At 40.4% G+C, this 22,129-nt stretch overlaps 1 protein-coding gene across 3 annotated transcripts in view; it reads left to right on the forward strand.

The window, feature by feature from the left end:
* The window catches only part of UNC79 (unc-79 homolog, NALCN channel complex subunit), a 211,751-nt gene that overhangs the window by 125,476 nt on the left and 64,146 nt on the right, over nucleotides 1-22,129 (forward strand). For 2 of the 3 annotated variants that reach the window (XM_070358461.1, XM_070358463.1), the window contains 6 exons: nucleotides 1,218-1,367; nucleotides 1,950-3,167; nucleotides 10,677-10,784; nucleotides 14,380-14,496; nucleotides 17,100-17,183; nucleotides 21,705-21,807. In XM_070358461.1, coding sequence (XP_070214562.1) covers nucleotides 1,218-1,367; nucleotides 1,950-3,167; nucleotides 10,677-10,784; nucleotides 14,380-14,496; nucleotides 17,100-17,183; nucleotides 21,705-21,807 — 1,780 coding nt within the window. The remainder of the gene's footprint in view (nucleotides 1-1,217; nucleotides 1,368-1,949; nucleotides 3,168-10,676; nucleotides 10,785-14,379; nucleotides 14,497-17,099; nucleotides 17,184-21,704; nucleotides 21,808-22,129) is intronic. The other variant, XM_070358462.1, reaches the window with a different exon arrangement.

Raw genomic sequence — 22,129 nt, forward strand, 5'->3', positions numbered from 1 at the left:
ACCCAAAAGATTATTTTGATTACTTTGTCCAGCATCTGCTGTTCAAATTTCATTTACTTATAGAATCTTGTGTTTTAAGACAGAATCGGTCCTTAAAACTTAACTCTAAGCTTGTACTCCCCTTATACTCAGAGAATTAAATAATCACAATCACACCTGAACCTCATTTTCTCATACATGTAGATGTAAATATAGGCCAAACACCGTGATTTCAATGATGTTGAACTTGAATAGTAGGTTAATTCCATTCCCTGTGGTGTTAACGCGTTTTTGCAGCCTTTTCTCTTGCTATTTTGTACATGGCTTTGACCTTTTCAAAGGATGAAAGAAGAAAATTTATTAAGGGAATTTTGTGGGTTGCAATATAACAACATTTTCCTCATTAATGTGTTTTGGGGTTTCTCTTTGATTTAAAAGTGGCCAAAAGCGGGTAGAAAAGGACACAGATACAAGCTTGCTAGGACTCCAAGTGACCAGTTTGTTTATGGAGCCTCAGGACCGTAACAGTCAAAGATTCTTTCTGGGATTCATAAAAGCGCCCACGGCAAACTCGAGAAGAGTCTTACTTTAGTGGGGAGATGTTATTTTCTGTTTTCTTTTTCCTTTGTTTACTCTTTCAGTCCATAATCATTTGTGGAGCTTTTGAGATGACCAGCGGCTTTTCTAAGCTTTTTCTGTGTGTCATGTGTTTCATTTTCAAGTGTAGAGTACAGTATTTTGCATTCACAAAGTATAAGGTGCATGTACTGTTAGGCTGTGTCTATGCCAGTTCTCAGATCCCAGGAAGGCATGTATTTGTGGAAGGGGCAAGATCTACTCATTGTGTTTAATTTTCTTTTGCCAAATTAGCCTGAAAATTCACCCAAAGCAGGCACGTTTCAGGAGTGTCCCAGATTCCTGACATGTATTGGTTATCTGGTTGTTAAGTGCATTGAAAAAGCTCCCCATGAAGGCTCTATCGGAATATTGAGATGCCTCTTTTGAAAATGCTGCCCTTTGTGACATGGAAATTGAGGGGCAAACTTATAACAGTTTGTTCTGCTCAACTTCTGAATAATTTGACACCTGAATTAAATGCCCAGCTGGGCTAGACTTGGGCTGGTGTAGGAACCACCCCAGACTGTGTTCCATGATGCTTTCGTTGAAATGCTTGTGTAGACACAGCCTAAGAGAGAATAACCTCTTAAGTGTAATTTTGACTTTCTCTCCCCAATTAGAAGAAGATAGTGTTTTTGATGAATCTGATATTCATGATACACCTACTGGACCCTGCAATAAAGAGTCTCAAACTTTTTTTGCAAGATTGAAAAGGATAGGCGGCAGCAAAATGGTGAAATATCAGCCGGTTGAGATGAATGTTCAGAGAAGTATGAATTTTTTCCTCTTAGTAATTTTATGCAGAAATGTTGTACTCTACCATTTGTTTGGGGTGAAATCTTAATTTTATTATGTTACTACACATTTTAATACTGTTGATTTTATATATATGTATGCATAACCAGTATATATATATACACACTTATATATATACGTGAATTGACAGATACATCATTAACGTCATGATTGTCTTAGAGGGCCATTGCTTGATTTGATTTGTTGCGAAATGTTTGCTTCCCTTCCACACAATTTGAATACAGTTTTCTAGACTGACCTCAGCCAAAAGCGATCCCCTCTCCAGCACACAAATGAATAGAGCTGAGGGATTATCCTGAAGCCTGATTTTGGAAATAAGATCTTAAACTGCCATTTGGGGGTTCTCTCATTCCAAAGTTTTCTGGTTTTTGAAATTAGAATGAACCTGATGAAAACTTGGCCAGAAAGTCAGTTTTCCCTTTTGGTGGAGCTGGGGTTCTGATTATTATTGATGCCAATTGTATGCCCAAGTATGAGGGGAAAAGAAAGTTGAAATCTCCAAGTAAAATAGTACTAGCTTTTTCTGTTTTAATCAGGTGAAATAGAGCTTGCTGAATATAGAGACACGAGTGCATTACAAGACAACATCCTACACTGTGTGAGAGAAGAAAGCATTCAGAAAAAAAAGCTGCGCTCTCTAAAACAAAAATCTCTTGATATAGGAAATGCAGACTCCCTCTTATTTACGTTAGACGAGCACCGTAGGAAGTCCTGCATAGACCGCTGTGACATAGACAAGCCTTCTGCCCACGCTGCTTATTTTATGCAAAGACAGCACGACCACGGACGATCTAGACAGAATTCTGCCACGAGGCCCGACAGTGCCGACATCCCCGAGAACCTAGCTGTGGAAGGTTTCCAAGAATCTCGGAGGCCGGTGATACCAGAAGTTAGGTTAAATTGCATGGAGGCATTTGAGGTGAAAGTTGATTCCCCAATAAAGCCTGCCCCCAAAGAGGATTTAGATCTGATTGACTTGTCCTCAGATTCAACATCTGGGCCTGAGAAACGCTCTATGCTCTCAACGTCGGATAGCGACTCTCTTGTGTTTGAACCTCTTCCCCCTCTGCGAATAGTAGAGAGTGATGAAGAGGAGACCATGGACCAAGGGAATGAGGGTGCCTCTGGTCAGAATGCTGCCTCTTCTCCCTCTGTCCCCAGACACCCCTCTGTCCTCAGCCTCAGTACAACGCCCCTCGTGCAAGTAAGCGTGGAGGATTGTTCCAAAGACTTTTCTTCTAAGGACTCAGGAAATAACCAGTCCGCGGGTGACAAGGACGCCTCTCTCATAGCTCTGGAAGACCCCACAGACTCTGAAGAGTTAGTCAAGTCTGAGGAGCTGCAAGAGTTTTCCTGTGGCAGCCCACTCACGCTGAAGCAAAAACGAGACCTCCTTCAGAAGTCATTTGCCCTCCCCGAGACGTCTCTGGATGATAACGCTGAGCCCAGCACTGAGGAGGAGAAGCCTGGTGGGCTGATGCCAAGTTCAGGGGCAAAAACTGTCCTCCTCAAGGTCCCTGAAGATTCGGAGAACCCAATGGAGGGTGAGAAGCCCGACGCCATCGCTGAATCAGACACAGAACAGAACCCCGAGAGGAAGGCAGAGGAGGAGGGAGCTGAGGAGTCGGAATTTAAGATTCAGATTGTCCCCCGGCAGAGGAAACAGAGGAAGATTGCGGTCAGTGCCATCCAGAGAGAGTACCTTGACATTTCCTTCAACATTCTAGACAAACTGGGTGATCAGAAAGATCCAGGTGAGCTCCTCCTTCTTTCTCCCAGCCTATGTTCAAGTGTGTGCTTCTTACTTGTGAGGGTCTTGGCACTGAGTATGCATCAGACTCTCAGCCTTAAAATGTCAGGGGATGACGGTATCATTGCTTCATTATCACTCTGAACCCTTCCTGCTTACTGCAGTGTGTTAGATTCAGATGTGGTTCTGTTGGCTCCATAAATGTTTTGATATTGGTTGTTCCTCAACTCTACAATTAATTCTTGATCACCCTTGACAACAAGAGGCAATGAATTAATATTCATTAATATTAATGAATTAATATCAAGACATTCCAAATACCATTTTTGTTTTCCTCAAACAACAAAAGGCATTAATTGAACTCTTTTTGCTTTCTTTATTTCCTTGCTATATACTTCAGTGAATTATGATACAGACCAAAGGAGGAACAAACAGGAAGGGGTAAAATAAAGTAAAGAGTACTTGGGATGATTGAGAACTGATTGTATAATCATTTAGGGTCTATAGCTGATTACATATTCTAACCAAATATCAGCAGCCTGGCATGGTGTACCCTTGGGAACCAAAATGAGCCCAGTTACATACCAGTCTAATCCACGGTCACCAATTGATGGTGAAGCTGCCAGAGAACAAGAACTTCCTGCCTCAAATGCCATGACTTGTGTTTCCTTGGAGGCACTGATTCTAAGAGGGATTAACTTGAAAAAGTGACAAGCTGCTAGTCCACCTCATCCTAAAACACAGTCCTCTGCTCTGTTATCATAATACTGATCAGAATGTTTCTTAATTTCTCAGCTCATATCTTCAAAAAAAAATAGAATGGGAATCTTCAGAAAAAATAGGAATCAGGCTGGGATGATTATTTTAGTAGATTCATAGACTGAAAGACATTGGGCGCTGACAAAACTCTTGGGGACTTCTCATCACCCCACATTTCCTACAAGAGGACACTGACACTGAGGAGGTGATATGCCCTGCTCTGGGTCATACATCACTTCTCTCTCTACTCCACAGTAAAAGCAGCTCCCAAGAGAGTAGGCTCGGCCTTTTTATTTGCTCCAGGCATTTCCGGAGGTTTCCAGCAGTTCTCTGCCTCATAAGGCAGAGCTGTGTAATCTCAAAGGTGCCCTGTAAAAATCTGTTGAATGAACATGAATGTAGTTGGAAAAGGTCATGCTCCAGTAAGGCAGCAGGGGAAGATAAAGATTCTCATGATAACAAGAAAGTTTAAGAGTGTTGCTAAGGAAACTGGGACACCTTTTTATTATTTGGAGCCAAGAAAATTTTTGCATGTAGATGGAGGAAAGCATTGACCTATTATAGAAACTATGGAGGTCTATAGAGGGATATATAAGGAACCTTATAATCTCAGAGAAGGCAATGGCAACCCACTCCAGTACTCTTGCCTGGAAAATCCCATGGACGGAGGAGCCTGGTGGGCTGCCGTCTATGGGGTCACACAGAGTTGGACACGACTGAAGCGACTTAGCAGCAGTAGCAGCAGCAGCATAAGGTCTATGAGGGCATGGCAACCCACTCCAGTATTTTTGCCTGGAGAATCCCCAAGGACAGAGGAGCCTGGCGGGCTACAGTCCGTGGGGTCTCAAAGAGTTGGACACAACTGAGTGATTAAACACATAAGGTCTATAGATGGGTATATAAGAAACCATTTAAGGTCTATAGGGTGGGTATATAAGCAACTATATGAGGTCTCCCCGGTGGGTGTATATGATATATAGGTTGTATATAGGTTGCCTTATGTGTGTTTGTATATGTCTGTGTGTTGCCTTCTTTATTCATCCTTAGGTCAGATTGTTCCCCAGGCTGCCAGGGAGGAGATTGGTATTATATTAATATATTTGTCACCAGAATAAGAAGGAAAGTATCTGACAATTACGATGACATGTGTTTAGAGTTTTCATAGTATAGATTATACTATCATAATAATTTTATATCTGTATAGTGTCGCACGTGCCACAGACATACAGATCACCCCTTCCTTGCTGGGGGTTGGAAGGAGGCTCACGCGCTCAGAGTAAGACTCAGGCTCCCCCAGACCGTCTTGCGGCTATCAGTGGTAGCAAGGGAGACCAGACTCCACAGCCTTCCCGTTGCAAATCCCCTTGAGGCTATGGTTCTCATGGCATTGTGTACTTTCCGTCTCTTCGTGTCAGTCCCTGCAAGAAGCCCCAGATCTCCCTTTTCTCTCTCACTCCAGTTTCCACGAGGCCTTGCGCATGTCCTGTCCAGCACCTTTCTCCCATCTTATCCCAGCTCCTGAAACTTTTCCTCCATCAGAAATGCATCGTGCTTCATGAGCAAAATCCATTGTATGCTCTCTCCACTGTTTCCTTTACCTTCCTAGTCAAATGAAAGTCCAGCTCTTCCCTGAAGATACTATGTCCTTAGGCTAGGGCCAAGGTGTGGACACCTTCCTTGCTCATCGTTTCCCCTTTCAGACTATTTCCACGGGGTCTCTAAAAACACTCAGCTCTGAATCTTACATTATTTACCCCTGACTTTCTCATTGATTGACAATTTTAACACTGGGCTCATTTTTACTCTTTCCTAAACTCTTCCTGTCTTAATTCTTGTTGATTTCAGTATTAGTACAGATACTACAGAGTCTTAGTACAGTGTCTGCTGCCACTCTGGCTTCTCAGCTCCTTGAATTCATCTTCTCCAGAGACTGTTTTTCATCTCCCACTGTTGCTCATTCACTCATTCCCATGATCATATCACGGAACTTGTTATTATCAGTCGCTGCAGACTGTCCATGATGTCAGTCCAATGTCTCCCGTTCTCTGATTGTCATTTCCTCTCTCTGGATAGCACTGTATCGATCCTATTACCTTTCACTATCCCTCCCCTACTTCATGTCTTTTCTTCTCGAGTTGATTATTATAATCCCTTCCTGCCTCCATCATCCCTGACCTTTGCTTTTTTCAGACTTGCTTGGCTAAACACAACCCTTGTCAAATCTGTCTTTCCATCTACCAGCACCTATCAGATGAGTGTGACTGGAGAAAAGCATGGAACAGTATTGACTGATCTCATTTTAAATTCATGACTACAAGCATCAACTAGGTCCTTCAAGCTGCTCGGCAATCGCACCGTGTATCCCCCGTCCATTTGCCTTTCCATCCTCCTGACTATTTCATAGCTACTTTTCCTTTCAAGCTTTCCATGTCTCTTCCTATGACCTAATCAGGAGAGATTTCCACATCTTCCTCTGCCATTATCTGCCTCCCTTCTGTCGTCTGCACTCATACACCTGGCCTTCCTAGCTATAGGTGAACTGTGTTTTGGTCTGAAGTCAGCCTTTCCGCGTGTGGACGCAATTCCATCTCTCTTACTTACTCAAGAACGTAGGCCTGGAAAGTCTCCCCTGTTGCTCTTCCCCTAATTTTTTCTAAGATACATTTGACTTGAGAATTACAAACACCATTTAATTTATCTCTCTTAATAAAAACTCCTGATCCCAGTTCTCCCAATTGTTATTTCATTTTGCTTTCTCCCTTTTAGCAAAACTTTCCCCCTCTTTTTTACTGAAGTAAAATTGATACACAATATTATATTAATTTCAGGTGTACAACATAGCAATTTGACATTTACACAGTACTTTACAAAATGATCACCATGATAAGTTTAGTTACCATCTGTCACCATTTACAGTAAAACAATATTGTTGACTATATTCCCTATTCTGTATATTATCCAGTAACTCATTTTATCACTGAAGTCTGTGCCTCTTAATCCTCTTTACTTATTTTGTCCATACCTCCAACCCCTCCTCTCTGGCAACCACCAGTTTGTTCCCTGTATCTGTGAACCTGTTTCTGTTTTATTTGTTCATTTGTTTTGTTTTTAAGAGTCCATATACAGGTGAAATCATATAGTATTTGTCTTTCTCTGTCTGATTTACTTCACTTAGCATAATACTCTCTGAGTCAGCGAGAGTGAAAGTTGCTCAGTCGTGTCCGACTCTTTGCAACCCCATGGACTGTAGCCCTCCAGGCGCCTCTGTCCATGGAATTCTTCAGGCAAGAATACTGGAGTGCATTGCCATTTATTTCTCCAGGGGATCTGCCCCACCCAGGGATTGAACCCCAGTCTCCTGCATTGTAGGCAGACTGTTTACCATCTGAGCCCCCAGGGAAGTCCCATAATACCCTCTAGGTTTTAGCAATACTTTTAAAGGAGTTATCTATAATATCACTATCTCCAGTTTAATTCCTACGAAGCTTCCAGAGTTCAGTCACATGTCACTTGTCAAGGTCGCCTGTGGCCTCCACTGCTAAATCCAATGGTCGGTTCTTAGATTTTAACTTCTGACTCAGTAGTTCACAAAGTTTCTCACGCTCATTTCACTTGGCTTTTGGATACACATTCTCTTGGTTTTCTGCATATTCAGTGGTCGTTCCTTCTCAATCTGTTTTTTCGATTCCTCCTTATCACCCTGATGAGGGAATCGCCTAGGGTCTTTGTCCTTGGTCCTTTTCTCAGTTCTGTCTACACTGGTATTGGTGATCTCATCTAGTGGTGGCAATCTCATCTAGTCTTATGGTTTTCCATATTTTCTGTATGCTGAGACAACTCCATTAGATACCTGCTGCTGGAATAACGCTGCGCAACAAATAATCATACAAATACCGGCAACATTTAACAATAAGCATTTCTTCAATTCAAGGATCAGCTAACCTAAGCCGGACTGGGTGGCCAGCCTCCTCCTGGGACCCTTGAAGGCTGAAAATATTTTTCTTATGGTAATGCAAGAGGCTTGAGAGCAAGCCCAATTGCATAAGAGCTCTCTAAACCTTTGATTGTATTATCCCTGCACACATTCCATGAGTCAAAGAAAATCATCTGGAAGGACCAAAGTCAAGAGGAGAAATATATTCTGCCTCTTCAATGAGAGGAACTTCTAAGTTACAGGGCAGAGGTCATTGACTCAGAGAAGAGTGAAGAATTGGGGCCGTATCTGCCAAATATTGCATGAGACATACTCATACTCAAAAACTGATCTAAAATTAAATTTTAACTGGGTGTCCTCTCTTATCTGGCCACCTTAATCTACCTTGTAAAGTCTACCCAGAATCTAGCCCTTTCTCACTGTCTCCCCTGCTTCCGCCTTGGTCTGAGCCAGTAGCATCTCTTATCAGGATCAATTGCTATAGCTTCCTAACTGGGCTCCTGCCTTCTTCCCTTATTTCCTTCGTATCTTCTCAACACAGCAACCACAGCGATCCTTAAAAACATGAAATCTCATGTTTTCACTCTGTTTTTGCAGAGTAAAAAGTAATTTTTTTACCTTTACTCTGCTTAAAATCCTCCATTGGCTCTCATTTCTATCATAGTAGAAGTCCTTTAAATGGCTGGAATCTTGTGTGCCTAATTCTCATTAGTTCTCTGACTTCATTTTTGCATGATTCTCTCCATATTTCTTCTATTCAGCCCCAGTGGCTCCTGCCATTTATTGAACATTCCTTTTATTTTGCTGTGTGTGTATGTGCTCAATTGTGTCCAAATCTTTGTGAGCCCATGGACTGTAGCCTGCCAGGCTCCTCTGTGCATGGAATTTTCCAGGCAAGAATACTTGAGTGGGTTGCCATTTCCTTCTCCAGGGGATCTTCCTGATCCAGGGATTGAATCCGTATCTCTTATATCTTTGCATCAGCAGGCAGGTTCTTCACCCCTGTGCCACCTGGGAAGCTACTCTTACTATTATTATTTATGGCATGGTAGCAGCAAATATCGGAGAAGGCAATGGCACCCCACTCCAGTACTCCTGCCTGGAAAATCCCATGGATGGAGGAGCCTGGAAGGCTGCAGTCCATGGGGTCACTGAGGGTCAGACATGACTGAGCAACTTCACTTTCACTTTTCACTTTCATGCACTGGAGAAGGAAATGGCAACCCATTCCAGTGTTCTTGCTTGGAGAATCCCAGGGACGGGGGAGCCTGGTGGGCTGCCGTCTATGGGGTCACACAGAGTCGGACACGACTGAAGCGACTTAGCAGCAGCAGCAGCAGCAAATATAAAACAGAGATAAATAAAAGTAAGAGAGGTAATTGTGCTTGTTTTTAACTAGTGGTTTGTGGAGAATACCTAGGAGAAAAACCATAACCTAATCTTCAATATCTTAATGACTAAGGAATTTAAAATGAGTAGTAATTTTATACTTTATTAGGAGAGTTTGGGAAACATTGTAACAATTATACTTTTTTGTTATCAAGAAATTTCTTATCTGACAATCATATCTATTCAGAAAGACCTCTGAGAATGAAAAATAGAGGTTCCTAAATCAATGCTTAAAAGCCTTTCTCCTCAGCCCCACCTAGGATGTATTTTACTTTCATTTCCGACAGTTTAATACTCACCCAATTGAACAGCGTCTGCATGCTTACATTGTATGTGTGTGTGAATGTATGGTGACTTGCTCTGGGGCAAGAACAAACAATTGATAATATATTGCAGAGGAGGAGACAGTTGTCATGAAGCTTATGAATTTGAGGTCTTTTAGGGTGGACATGTTGTAATCATGGAAACCCTAGTGGTAATTCCAGACTGCTCATTGAGTTCAATATATAAAGAGTATTGCTTAAGATGGCAAGGAGGCTTATAAAGAATTTTAGGCATTTGCTGTCAAAAGCTATTGAACTTTTCAAAAACTCAAAGAATCATCTTCGCCTAGAATAATGTGGGGCAGCTTGTTTCTCATTATGCACAGATGAAAAAGACAGTATTATTTTGCAGAAAATATTTCAGGTTAGATGCATTTGTCAACAGCAGAAACAAATGATGCAGTCTGTTTCTTGCTCAACTAGTAAAATAGAATATAATAAAATTTTATTTTATTTGCTAACAAAATAGAAAAATCTGAGTTACTAGTAAGTAACTATTCCGACTTAGGTACAGTCCCTGTTCCTAAATTATGGTTTAGCAGAGGTTATGGACAGGTAGACACTTGCATTTTAGTGTGTTAATTTTGGTAAAGGTTAGGACAGGGTACTCTGGGATTACATAAGAGGGTCACATGATCCAGTTTTTTGTTTGAATGTGGGGGTGGGGATCCTGGTTGCCCTTTTGGAGGAGGAATTACTGTACAAATTGAGATGTAAGTGATAAGTAGGAAACTGCCAGACGAAGGTGAAGCGGTAGCATGAAACAGGTGGATTGCCTGTAAGTGTCTTTGGGATTTGTATGAAAAGAAATCCAGTTCTTGAAAGGTGCAGGAATATGTGATGTGAGCGTGCCAAGCCCTAGCTTTGTGACAGTGCTGTTGTTAATCTCTGAGAGGCGTATTGACACATGCAGAGTGTAACGTGGAAACGACTCTCCGTGGAACTTTGAAGCCAGTGTGTATGAGGTTCCAGAAAAATCATCAGTAGGGCCAGAAAGTGTGTAATGATTTCAGTGGGAGTATTGGGCAAGAGGGGAGAATATATGGAAAAGGTTCCCAACTTGCTTTTAATCAGTGTCCTGAATCCTAAATAATGTTTTTGTTGGTAGATCCTGCTACTAAAGGACTTTCAACTTTGGAAATGCCACGAGAATCCTCGTCTGCCCCTACCCTGGAAGCAGGTGTGCCAGAGACGGGCAGCCATTCCTCCATATCAAGTAAGGTTTCCTCTGATGATCGTTTTGCCTGTGCATCGATTGTAGACCATGATCTGCCGCCTTGCTTTCAATTTCACAGTCTTGGTGTTGTTTTTTCCTTTAATGTTCGTGTTAGCTTCCTAGGTAATGCCGTGTTGTGTGTTCTCAGAGACTATGAGACAGAGGCCCACTTTTGTCAGCATCTCAAGGGTTTGATAAATCAGTATAGTCAGTGATAGGCCGAGAATCCTAATTTGTTATGGAATAATCACTGCATGTCATAATTCAGTAGAATAAGTGTTATATATGACTGGATTAGACACAAAACATGGAACTGGTTTTGGGACAAGTGAAAAACACCATCTGTGACAGAATTTTTACATGAAACACCTTTGTTTAATTTGAATCACCTCCGTCATTGACAAAAATTTTCTCTGAGTTGTCATCAAATAAATGTATCCGATATATCATGATTCCAAAGTTATTTCTGAATGTAGCCCTCTAGGATCAGAAAATTAAATTGGCATGAAACCTTACTGGATCTATAGGAGGCAACTATTTTGAAGCTGCCCTGTGTTATTGGGTCCTAGATTTTCCCCATGAGGAGCTTGAATTCTATTGAAGTTTGAAAATAAGGGTGTCCACCTGGCTCAGTGGAGTCCATTAAGAGATTTCAGCACGAGAAATTCTCAGAGATACAAAGATACAAACAGACCTGAATTTCCATAGACCCTTGTCACATGCGCTGGTATATTTTATGTTCCATGTGGATGCTGCCTCAAGGCTGGTGAATTTTCATTTGACCATCTTTGGAAATAAAGATGATCTTGAAAACCAGATAAAGATCTTAAATGTGGGACTGGTAGTATGGAACAACATCATCTTCATCATTCATTTATTCATGCTTTCATTCATTCAGCAACTATTTATTAAGAGTTTGCTGAGTGCCAGGCATGATGCTTGCCACTGGTGATCAAAGGTGAATAAATAAGATATAACTTGTTCTTCAAGCATTTACAGATATAAATAGTAATAATAGCTACCAATTACCGTGTTCCAGGCACTGTGCTGAATGGTTTATACACATTGTTAGTCTATTAAGTCCTCCCTTTGGTACTGTATGACAGTATTGACCCAGTTTTATAGACTAGGAAACAGAGGTTCAGAGAGGCTAAGTGACTTGTCTAAATTTGCACAGCTATTAAGTGATAGAGATAAGAATTGATGCTAGATTTGTTTGATTTTTCAAGTTCATGGCATTTTTTAGTATGGAACACAGCTTAGAGCTTCCCTGATGGCTTAGTCAGTAAATAATCCGTCTGCAATGCAGGAGACCTGGTTTTTCCTGGGTCAGGAAGATCCCCTGGGGAAGGAAATGGCAACCCACTCCAGTATTCTTGCCTGGGAAATCCCATGGACAGAGGAGCCTGGTGGGCTACGGTCCATGGGGTCCTAAAGAGTTGGACACAACTTAGTGACTAAACCATCACCACCGCTGCCTTAGAATAATTTAAATTCAGTTATAATAGAGATTATAGAAATTCTAAGAAAGTGTTTCCAAGTACCATTTATTTTCCCTTTTGATAGCAAAGACAAATGGCTCATTCTGAACCTGATTGTTCTTATTTATCACAAAAAAATCTGTTTTAAAGCATCATAACATGCCCATTTTTAAGTCCACATACTAAAATCATGAACATGTATCTTCTCTTCCTAATTTTGAGAGTCATCTAAAAAGAGATAGTGAATTACATAGTTAGAATTCCAAGTTGAGTACGATTGAGCGGGATGACTAACTGAGTTTGACTTCAGTGCTAGCTAAATGTATCGCAAAATAAATGTGTCAAATAAGTCATGACCCAAAATCATGATTGAATCTAGCCCTTTGGGATTTAGCATAATGCATCATTAGATTTCCACCTTTGTCCTCCTCTCCATTAAAAGCGCGTGTTGGATACACACCAGCTTTTGATGGTGTGTTCTTAGAGGACAATGCCAGGTGCTTTACATACTGTGCTGAACATTAAGAATTTTTACTCTCAGGGAATTCTTCTGTCTTTAAAAACAACTGATAATTGGAGAAATTGTTCTATCACTAGAGGTTTTTAATCGTTCTTTGATTTTGTCTGATAGATGCTAATTTTTAAATTTGGTAAATCTTCTCAAAGATTTCCACTTTTGAATTTTACATGAAATTTGTTAAATTTTCTGAAACATTGCTGCCTTTGAATTTTACCTGAAGCTGCAGTTTCAAGTGAATCATGAAGCTGTAAAATTTACCAATCACAAGAATCAGATTTTTCATATTACTTTGCATAGTCATTTCCATGAATTCAGTTAACATGGAGTCCAAGACATGAGAATTCCCATCACACCTCTCTTTTGCTCAGTTTATCAGCTGATTATTTTGTAGCTAAACATGCCATAACCACCATTAATGAAGCAGCATGCTAATTACATTAAAAATGTCATAATTGAGTTCACATCACACCAAGTTGCTGTCTTGGTCCCATGACTGGGAAACCTGTATATAACATGTAAGGCTTTCTAAGGGCCATACAGACTTCTTGGTTTCTACCATCCTCTTCTAGACCATATACATGTTAGAGATTCCGTTTCTGAAATTGTCCTTATAAGAAAGTAAATAACCCCAAATTCTCAAATAGCTAGTTGTTTGGGATCATGTAGATAAGGCCTGTCAGATATACCCTTCCTTTCTCACTGGGTCGCTGACAGGTATTGGTGGGACCACTCGAAGAGGAAAAGAAGGGTAGGAGACAAATTGCTTTCTCAGTCAGCAGTCTATTGGCAGAAGTGCTTTTCACTGTTTTTCTGGTTAGAAAATGCTTAATGTACTTGACATATCAATCATGGGATACCTGCCAATGCCTAATTGCAAGATAAAAATGTTACCACTATTTCATTTAAAACAAAGACGCATACTAGACTATGCTTGTGGAATGTTATTGGATTCACATTTTTCAAACAGTAAGCAGAGGCTTATATAGAGATTGAAAACAGCATTGATTTTGGAGACGACACGTTTTGATTTTATGACCACTTCATTAACTTGTTGGTTCCAAATAACAATTTCATTTCCTTTTTTCTCTCTAAAAATTGGGGTTGATATGTGTCATCCTACTCCAAAATATACATGTACAAATACACACACACACACACACACACACACACACACTCACACAGGACCTCAGGGGGATATCAGGAGACTGAAACCATGTATGCACAAGTTCCATTAAAGAAAGTTAAGCTATAAATTATTTACAGAAGTAGTAGTATCTGTCTTGAATCTTTTGGGGAACAAGAAAGAGTATATAAATGAAGTAAATGAAAATATTACACTGTTGTAACTGGGGTAAATATTTACAGGCTACAGATGAGTGCTCATAGCCACTCTTTCTTTCTTTATTGAGTAAAGAAAGGCACCAAGAATAGCATAGTGCCTTAGTTTTTCATCTGAACTGAAGCATACAACTTACTAAATGATTATAAATAGCAGATGAAGGTTCAATTAAGATTCTGTATGGCTGTGTAGAGCCTTTGTGTGCTGTGCAAATTTATTCCCCTTAGTAATCATCTCCTAATTTCCTCCATATAGCTCAGTATAGGCAGATGAAAAGGGGATCCCTGGGAGCTCTGACAATGAGCCAGTTAATGAAGCGACAGCTGGAACATCAGTCTAGCGCCCCCCATAACATCAGCAACTGGGACACTGGTGGGTCAAGCTTTTCTTCTTGTTTTACCTCTCAGATTAGGGAATGCCACTTTCTCTGTGTCCCCTCTGCTTCCTTGGGAAGGAATAGATTTTCTCTTGTATTCTGTGGTTCAAACATTTTTTTTTTAAACCTAAGGTGATTAATAAGTCTATTTAAGCTTTCTGAGTGTTTAAGAGCCACAGGTTCTTCCATCTAAGCTGGTCCAACTCTTTTATTTTTTTCCTCTAAGACTCAGATTCCAGATAATTTTAGGCCATTTCTTTGGGGGTTAAATGATGTAAATGCATAAAGGAGGGTATGGAACTATGATTTCATGTTGCAAATTAGAAAACAAAACACGATTATCAATATTCTCTGTTTTATAAGTGATGATGTATCAAAAATAAGGGACTATTGATAGTAATGATAACAGTCATAACCAACGTCAGCTTAGTGACGTGATGATCTGCGGGTAGGTCTGGGAATATGAGCTCTGTGTTTTAGTTAGCAGGGTCACCATGTTGCAGCCGCACACCCTCATGCTCATACGATGGAACTGCCTCTAACCTCAATTTTAAAGTAAGAATTGACTGCCATGACATGTCTATTTTAAACATGATCACCTTGCATTTTCTAAACTTTGTTACCACGTCCTGCACATGTACTACTTCCTCGAGCCAGTAGTACTGCCGCAATTTTGCTCTTTTGAGTGCGTGCCTTTCCTTTTTTCCTTATTTTAATTAAATGGGTCATTTGATTACAAGATTATATTTGTGAAAGCTTATCACAAGATGCACACACTATGAAAATATCAGGATTTACTAGTGTGATATGCTCTGGGGGCCAACACTTGGATAGGACTATTTTCAAATCTTAGTATTTTCTGGCTACAGTTATGTGAAATTATTTTAATAGCCTTCCTTATGACCAAGAATTGCAATGTCCACAAGACCAAAATATTAAGATACTGTTAATTTCTCATAGCCATAATATCTACATAGAGATTTCATCTTATTTCCCCCCACTATTCTTTAAAAAAAAGAGAGAGAGGACTAATCTGGATTACTAACTCTTACACACCATACCCAATCTTATTTAACAGACAATTTCAACTCTCCTGGCCTTTCTAAGGTTCTTAACATTTGAAAGGTATAGTGTTTTATCTTCCTTTTAGTGATGAGTGGTAATGAATAATGAAATGACCAAAAGCCAGTGGTTTAAGGGAGACAAGGAGAAAGACACTGAATAACCAGCTTTGAAAGTTTCCTGGGTTTGGGTGAAGCTTTTTTTGTTCACACCAGAGAGGACCTTGTTTCTCTCTTTACTGAGCTGATGCTGTGTCAGGAGCTGACAATGGAAATATTTATTCTGTTCATTCTCTGATAACTAAACACCCATCTTTTGTTAGGTGCACCTGAGGCCCTGGAGATTTTTTTTTATTATGCTATTACTGTTCTCTGTAACAAGCTCAGCCTAAGCTAACCATTGTAGATTCTGACTACAATTACAGCCTGGAGTGGTCGACTCTGTAGAGTTATAAAAAGGCAAATAGATCTCAAATTCTGTTCCAAATTTTAATCTAGAAAAAAATCTACATGATGCCAAATAACCCATTTAACTGAATTTTTCACTTTTCAACAAAACTGCAGCCTTGTTCATATCATTCTGATTTCTCATTTAATATTTGCCATTGACATGCTGTATGAATTTCTTTCATCTGAGTTTTCCTGAGCTTGTTTTCCATCCTCCAAGTTGATTTGCTAGTCACCAAGTCCTCCTGGAGCTTCATCTCAATATTCTCGCTTTTATTAGTATCATAAAAAGTTCTCCCCAAATCCAAGACCAGAGGAGAGTCAATGAGTGTGGAGTTTCATGTTAGGTGGCATGTCACTGTATACCACATACAGTGTCATGTTGATTCAGTGACTTGCTAGTCTCCAAAAGAATGCATCTGGTCCTGCAGACACGCTGAGAAAGGCAGCCTAAAGCCTGGGTCATGATCAACTTACAGCAGCATGCACCTGCTCATTCACAGAGTACCTGCCACTTCTCCACCCATGCACATCTGATGGCTTGCTTCTTTGCCTCATCCTTCACCTCAAACAAATGTTCCTGGAGTGCTGCTCCTCCATCTGCCCCTGTCCCCTTATTCCTGTTCCTCAGCCCTCAGTCAGATGCCTCGCATTTCCTTGCTACCAGTTCCACATGTTTTCTGGATGATCTGTCTGGTCATTGTTGCAAATGATCATTATATTTTTATTGATTTGCATAAAACATTGTTTTCATGGCTGTGACATTGGCCTTTCATTTTTTTTTTTTCATTTCATATCAAGAGATATGGGACTTGAGCTTTTGGGGAGTGGAGATTAGAGAATCTGGACTTTGGAGGGATGGTTTCAGATGCTCTCCTGCTTTCAGCTCCATTTCATGCACCTGAATGGCAGGTTTATAGGGAAAGCCCAGGCAACCCTGTGCTAAGATGTAGAATGTTTCCTATAAATGTTAATAAGCAACATTATCAATCACCAAAGATGGCCCCAAGAGATTACTGGTTAAATTCATTGTATTGTGAATTGTGTGCAGTTGACCACATCGAAGACTGAAATGTTCTATTCATCCACAGAACAGATACAGCCCGGGAAGCGCCAATGTAATGTGCCGATGTGCCTAAATCCTGACCTGGAGGGACAGCCGTTGAGAATGAGAGGTGAGCTGTGTCACAAACCTGACTATAAGAGTGAAAGGAACTGTATATGTCAGTCATCTAGTCAGCCAGCAGGGGCTGAAATCTCTTCTTCAGCAGCTCCATGAAGAGGACTCAACCTTTGCTCAAAGTCTTCCACGACTTAGGAGTGTGTATGACATCCTATCGTTGAACATGACTGACAAAAATCTCTTCTTGATAGTGAAGTTTTAAACCTTGGGGCCACACAAAGCAAGTCTAGACTTTCTCATTTAACTTTTCAGACATTTGAAGAGAGCCTCCAGTTGCTTATTTCCTATCCTTTCTAGACCACACAGCTCTGGGTCCTTTGGCGTTCCTCCTAATACATATTAGTTTTCCATAGTATCCTGTATCTACTTCTCTGACCATGTTCATCTTATTTATATTCCTTCTAGATTATTGAGTTAATAGATGGACAGCTTCTTTTCATCTATCTGAAACCGAGCAAAATGAACACTTGACTTTATGCTAATTGGAGGAGCAAGCTGAGAATAAATCTATGCTAAGATAATCAGAATATTTAAAAAAAAACTTTTGGCCATGCTGCAAGGCATGTGGGATCTTAGTTCCTTGACTAGGGATCAAGCCTGTACTCCCTGTATTGGAAGCATGGCATCTTAACCACTAGATCGCCAGAGAAGTCCAGAATATGTATTTTTAAAATTCATCCTATGTCTAGTTAATTGTTACTTTTGCTCTTTTTTTCTTTAAATTTAGAAGGCAGGATAACCTATCATGGGTGAAAACCAGAAAGCAAAAAAGAATTATGACCACATGTCTTAATTAGTCCCATAAATCAAGCAGACCTATTGTTTTGGACCATATCCCTTTTGATTCTCCTTAGGAATGAATGAGGAGACACTTAACTCCAGCTTTGGATAAGATTTATTTGGCAATGGCACCCCACTCCAGTACTCTTGCCTGGAAAATCCCGTGGATGGAGGAGCCTGGTAGGCTTCAGTCCATGGGGTTGTGAAGAGTCAGACACAACTGAGCGACTTCACTTTTACTTTTCACTTTCATGCATTGGAGAAGGAAATGGCAACCCACTCCAGTGTTCTTGCCTGGAGAATCCCAGGGACAGCAGATCCTAGTGGGCTGCCGTCTATGGGGTCGCACAGAGTCGGACACGACTGAAGCTGCTTAGCAGCAGCAGCAGTTGTATCCCTTGTATCCAACGAGATGAGACTTCTCATTCATGGGCCTAGGGAAACCTTTAAAAATTTTTTTTTCAATTGGTGGAAAATTGCTTTACCATGTTGTGTTGGTTTCTGCCATACAACAACATGAATCACTCATAAATATGTGTATATATATATATATATACCCATATATCCCCTTCTTCTTGAGTCTCCCTCCCCTCCCCTCCCCTCATCCCCCCTCTCTAGGTCATCACACATCCCTGAGTTACACAGCAGGTTGCCACTAGCCATCTATTTACACGTGATAGTGTGTATATGGCAATGCTGCTTTCTCAGTTCACCCGCCACCTTCCCCTTCTGTGTCCACAAGTCTGTTCTCTGCCAGGTTCACTGGTACATTTTTCTAGATCCCATGTATATGTGTTACTGTATGATACTTGTTTTCCTCTTTCTGACTTACTTCACTCTGTATAAGAGGCTCTAGGTTCATCCTCCTCACTACAACGGACTCAAATTCGTCCTCTTTTATGGCTGAGTAATATTCCATAGTATATATGTGTCACATCTTCTTTATCCCTTCATCTGTCAACGGACATCTAGGTTGCTTCCATGTCCTGGCTGTATTGTAAATGTTGCTGCAAAGAACACTGGGGTACATGTGTCTCTTAGAATTATGATTTCCTTAGGGTATATGCCCAGTAGTGGGATTGCTGGGTCATATGGTAGATTTATTCCTGTGTTTTTTAAGGAATCTCCATACTGTTTTCCATAATGGGAAAAAATAATTGCAAATGAAGCAATTGACAAAGGATTAATCTCTAATATATATAAACAGCTCATGCAGCTCAGTATCAGAAATAATCTGATCAAAAAATGGGCAGAATACCTAAACAGACATTTCTCCAAAGATGACATCCAGCTGGCCAATAAACACATAAAAAGATGCCCAGTGTCACTAATTATTAGAAAAATGCAAATCAAAACTACAATGAAGTATTGCCTCATACCAGTCAGAATGGCCATCATTGAGAAAAATCTATGAACGATAAATGTTGGAGGGGATGTGGAGAAAAGGGAAAGCTTTTATGAGCAGAAGCCAGGGATGTTGAACAAACTCTCGTGCTTGGCCATGGCTTAGGGGCACAGTCAGTAGAAGCACAAGTGGAGTGAGGTAATGAGAACAAAGAAAGTCTGTTTCTTGGTGAACTGAAAAATCCGCTGATAAATAGGGGGCTGAGGTGTGCATGTGCTTTGAGACACACCAACACCTTTATACTTTCTCCAAGACTCCCAAAGGGACTTTTGTCAAAATGTCAACTTTGAAGCTAGGCTTTGGAGGAGGTCTCCTCTCTATCTCTCTCTCTTTTTTTGAGGTCTTTTTTAAAATGTTTTCTTTATTATGGTAAAAGTCACATAATATAAAACATACTATTTTAACCATATTTAACTGCATGCACTCACACTGTTGTACAGCCCTCACCATCACTCGTCTCCTGAAATGAGACTCTGTCCCCAGTAAACACTGACTCTCCATGCCTCTTACCCCAGCCCTGGTCCCTGGCATCTACTAATGTACTTTCTGACTCTATGAACTTGACGATTCTAGGTATCTTATATAAGTAGGACCAAACGGCACTTGTCTGCACCTAGTGTATATTGGAATGCATTTTTAATGCATGTCCTACAAACATATAGTAGGAGGTTTCCTCTTCATTCAAGTTTCTAACAACCTTCTATGTCTGTTCCTTAATTCCATGTAGGGTGCACTTTGGATATTGAGTAGATGGACAGTGGTGGTAGTATCAGAAGTGTTGCTAACAACTGGGGATAATGGGACTCCCTTTAATAATGCAGACTTCGTTGTGACTCGGTTATGACAAAAAGAAGCTGAGCTCAATGGCTTCATTTTTGCACTGCCCACCTGCAAACATTACTCTTTGCTGCCTTACCATAAGCAGTATTTAGAAATCCATTGATTCAGTTCATGTTGCCATATAGGGGCCAATATCTCATAACCTATCTGCCTTTATAAATGACTGTCATAAATATTGCATTGTACATTCGTTGTTGACATATGGAAAAATAAATTCACGATGCTATTGTCAAAAATATCTGTTCCTTGGCATTTGTATTGGGTAATGATTGGTGTGAAACCTCCCAAATGACTTTGCTTCCCTCTCTTTTTTTTGACTTGCATTGTGGTTTCTGTGTAAGTAATAGCAGTTGGCAAGAATCTTTTGAAACCCTTGACTCAGAGTTGTTTTTTCTTTTTTAAAATCAATTTCTTATGTTTCTAGTAAGACTGCATATATATCACCACGTATCTTGGGGGCTGAGTTTTCCCACTTTTAGCACAGACATTTTGGTACCTGGTAGATGCGGAGTGTCAGTGTTCAGGAAATGTGGAGTGCTGGATTTGAACCTTCTGTGTTTTGGTTTCTTGAAGCAACTTCATTCTATTTACCTAACTGTTTTAATAATCAATCACATCTTCTTTTATCTTGGCCCAGTTCTTGCCTTTTCTATCATTAATCAGTTTATACTTTTGCTAGTAATAACTATGTTGCTTTCATTCAAAGCATCATCCTTATGAAAAAACTGAAGACCTTTGTTAATGATACAATTGGGTACACTTAGGAAAGTCTGTTAGATCAGAGAGAGCTGATAAATACAGTAGCAAAATTCAGATTCCATTTTGGATCTTCAGAAGTGACATAAAGATATTTTCAGATAATTTCCTTTGCCACTGGGGTCCGAAGGTCTCCTTATGAACAGATTCTGTAGCCTTTGATCAGGCGAGGGAGTCTGTATGAAGCATCTTGACTCTTCAAAGGCTTTGATATTATTTTTTTTTCTCCCTCAGGTTCAAGCACCTTGCCCATTTGGTGAAGTTTCCAAAAAATTTTATGTTGCTTCCTTTAGATAACAATCCTCTGAATCATTTGTTGTTGTTCAGTTGCTCAGTCATGTCCGACCCTTTACGACCCCATGGACTGCAGCACACCAGGCTCCTCTGTCCATGGATTCTCCAGGAGAGAATACTGGAGTGGATTGCCATTTCCTCCTCCAGGGGATCTTCCTGCCCCAAAGATCAAACCCACGTCTCTTATGTCTCCTGCATTGGCAGGCAGGTTCTTTACCACCAGCACCACCTGGAAAACCCTTAAAATGATATAAGCCAAAACAAATCACAGTCTTTCTTGAATGTGTTTCACTCTTGATGGTTTTTCACAATGAAATTGGGCTGTGCCTGTTACATCCTGTGAAGGGGATCTTGGCAGGATTTCTAAGAGGGGAGTAGTGCTTTTCCAGGCTCTGAGCAACATGCATTTATTCACCAGTTGTCTTACTGTTTATCCAGGGGCCACGAAATCCAGCCTGCTGTCAGCACCCAGCATCGTGAGTATGTTCGTGCCTGCGCCTGAAGAATTCACAGATGAGCAGCCGACGGTGATGACAGACAAGTAAACTCACAGTTATTTTCTTCACTGTTTACAGGATTTGAGAGTTGGCTCTCCACGGGTGTGAGAAAATATCAGAGGAGCATACTATGCTTTTAAGTCATAATTTGTTCTTCAAATGGCTGTAGCCGTGAGTGTTGTTATTTTAGAAATGCAGCATTGTATGAGCAGCTTTCGTTTATGCCAAGGCATTTTTTTTTTTTTTTTTTTCTGTTTGGATTTATGCAAGTGATGTCCACTTACTGATTATTCCTAGCAACAACTTCACACCAATAAAATCCCCCAACCAGAGATTCTAAATTGTTAGGGTGGGACTAAGTTTGAG

This window comes from Bos mutus, chromosome 21 (genome assembly GCF_027580195.1).
Source record: "Bos mutus isolate GX-2022 chromosome 21, NWIPB_WYAK_1.1, whole genome shotgun sequence".
Classification (NCBI taxonomy): domain Eukaryota; kingdom Metazoa; phylum Chordata; class Mammalia; order Artiodactyla; family Bovidae; genus Bos; species Bos mutus.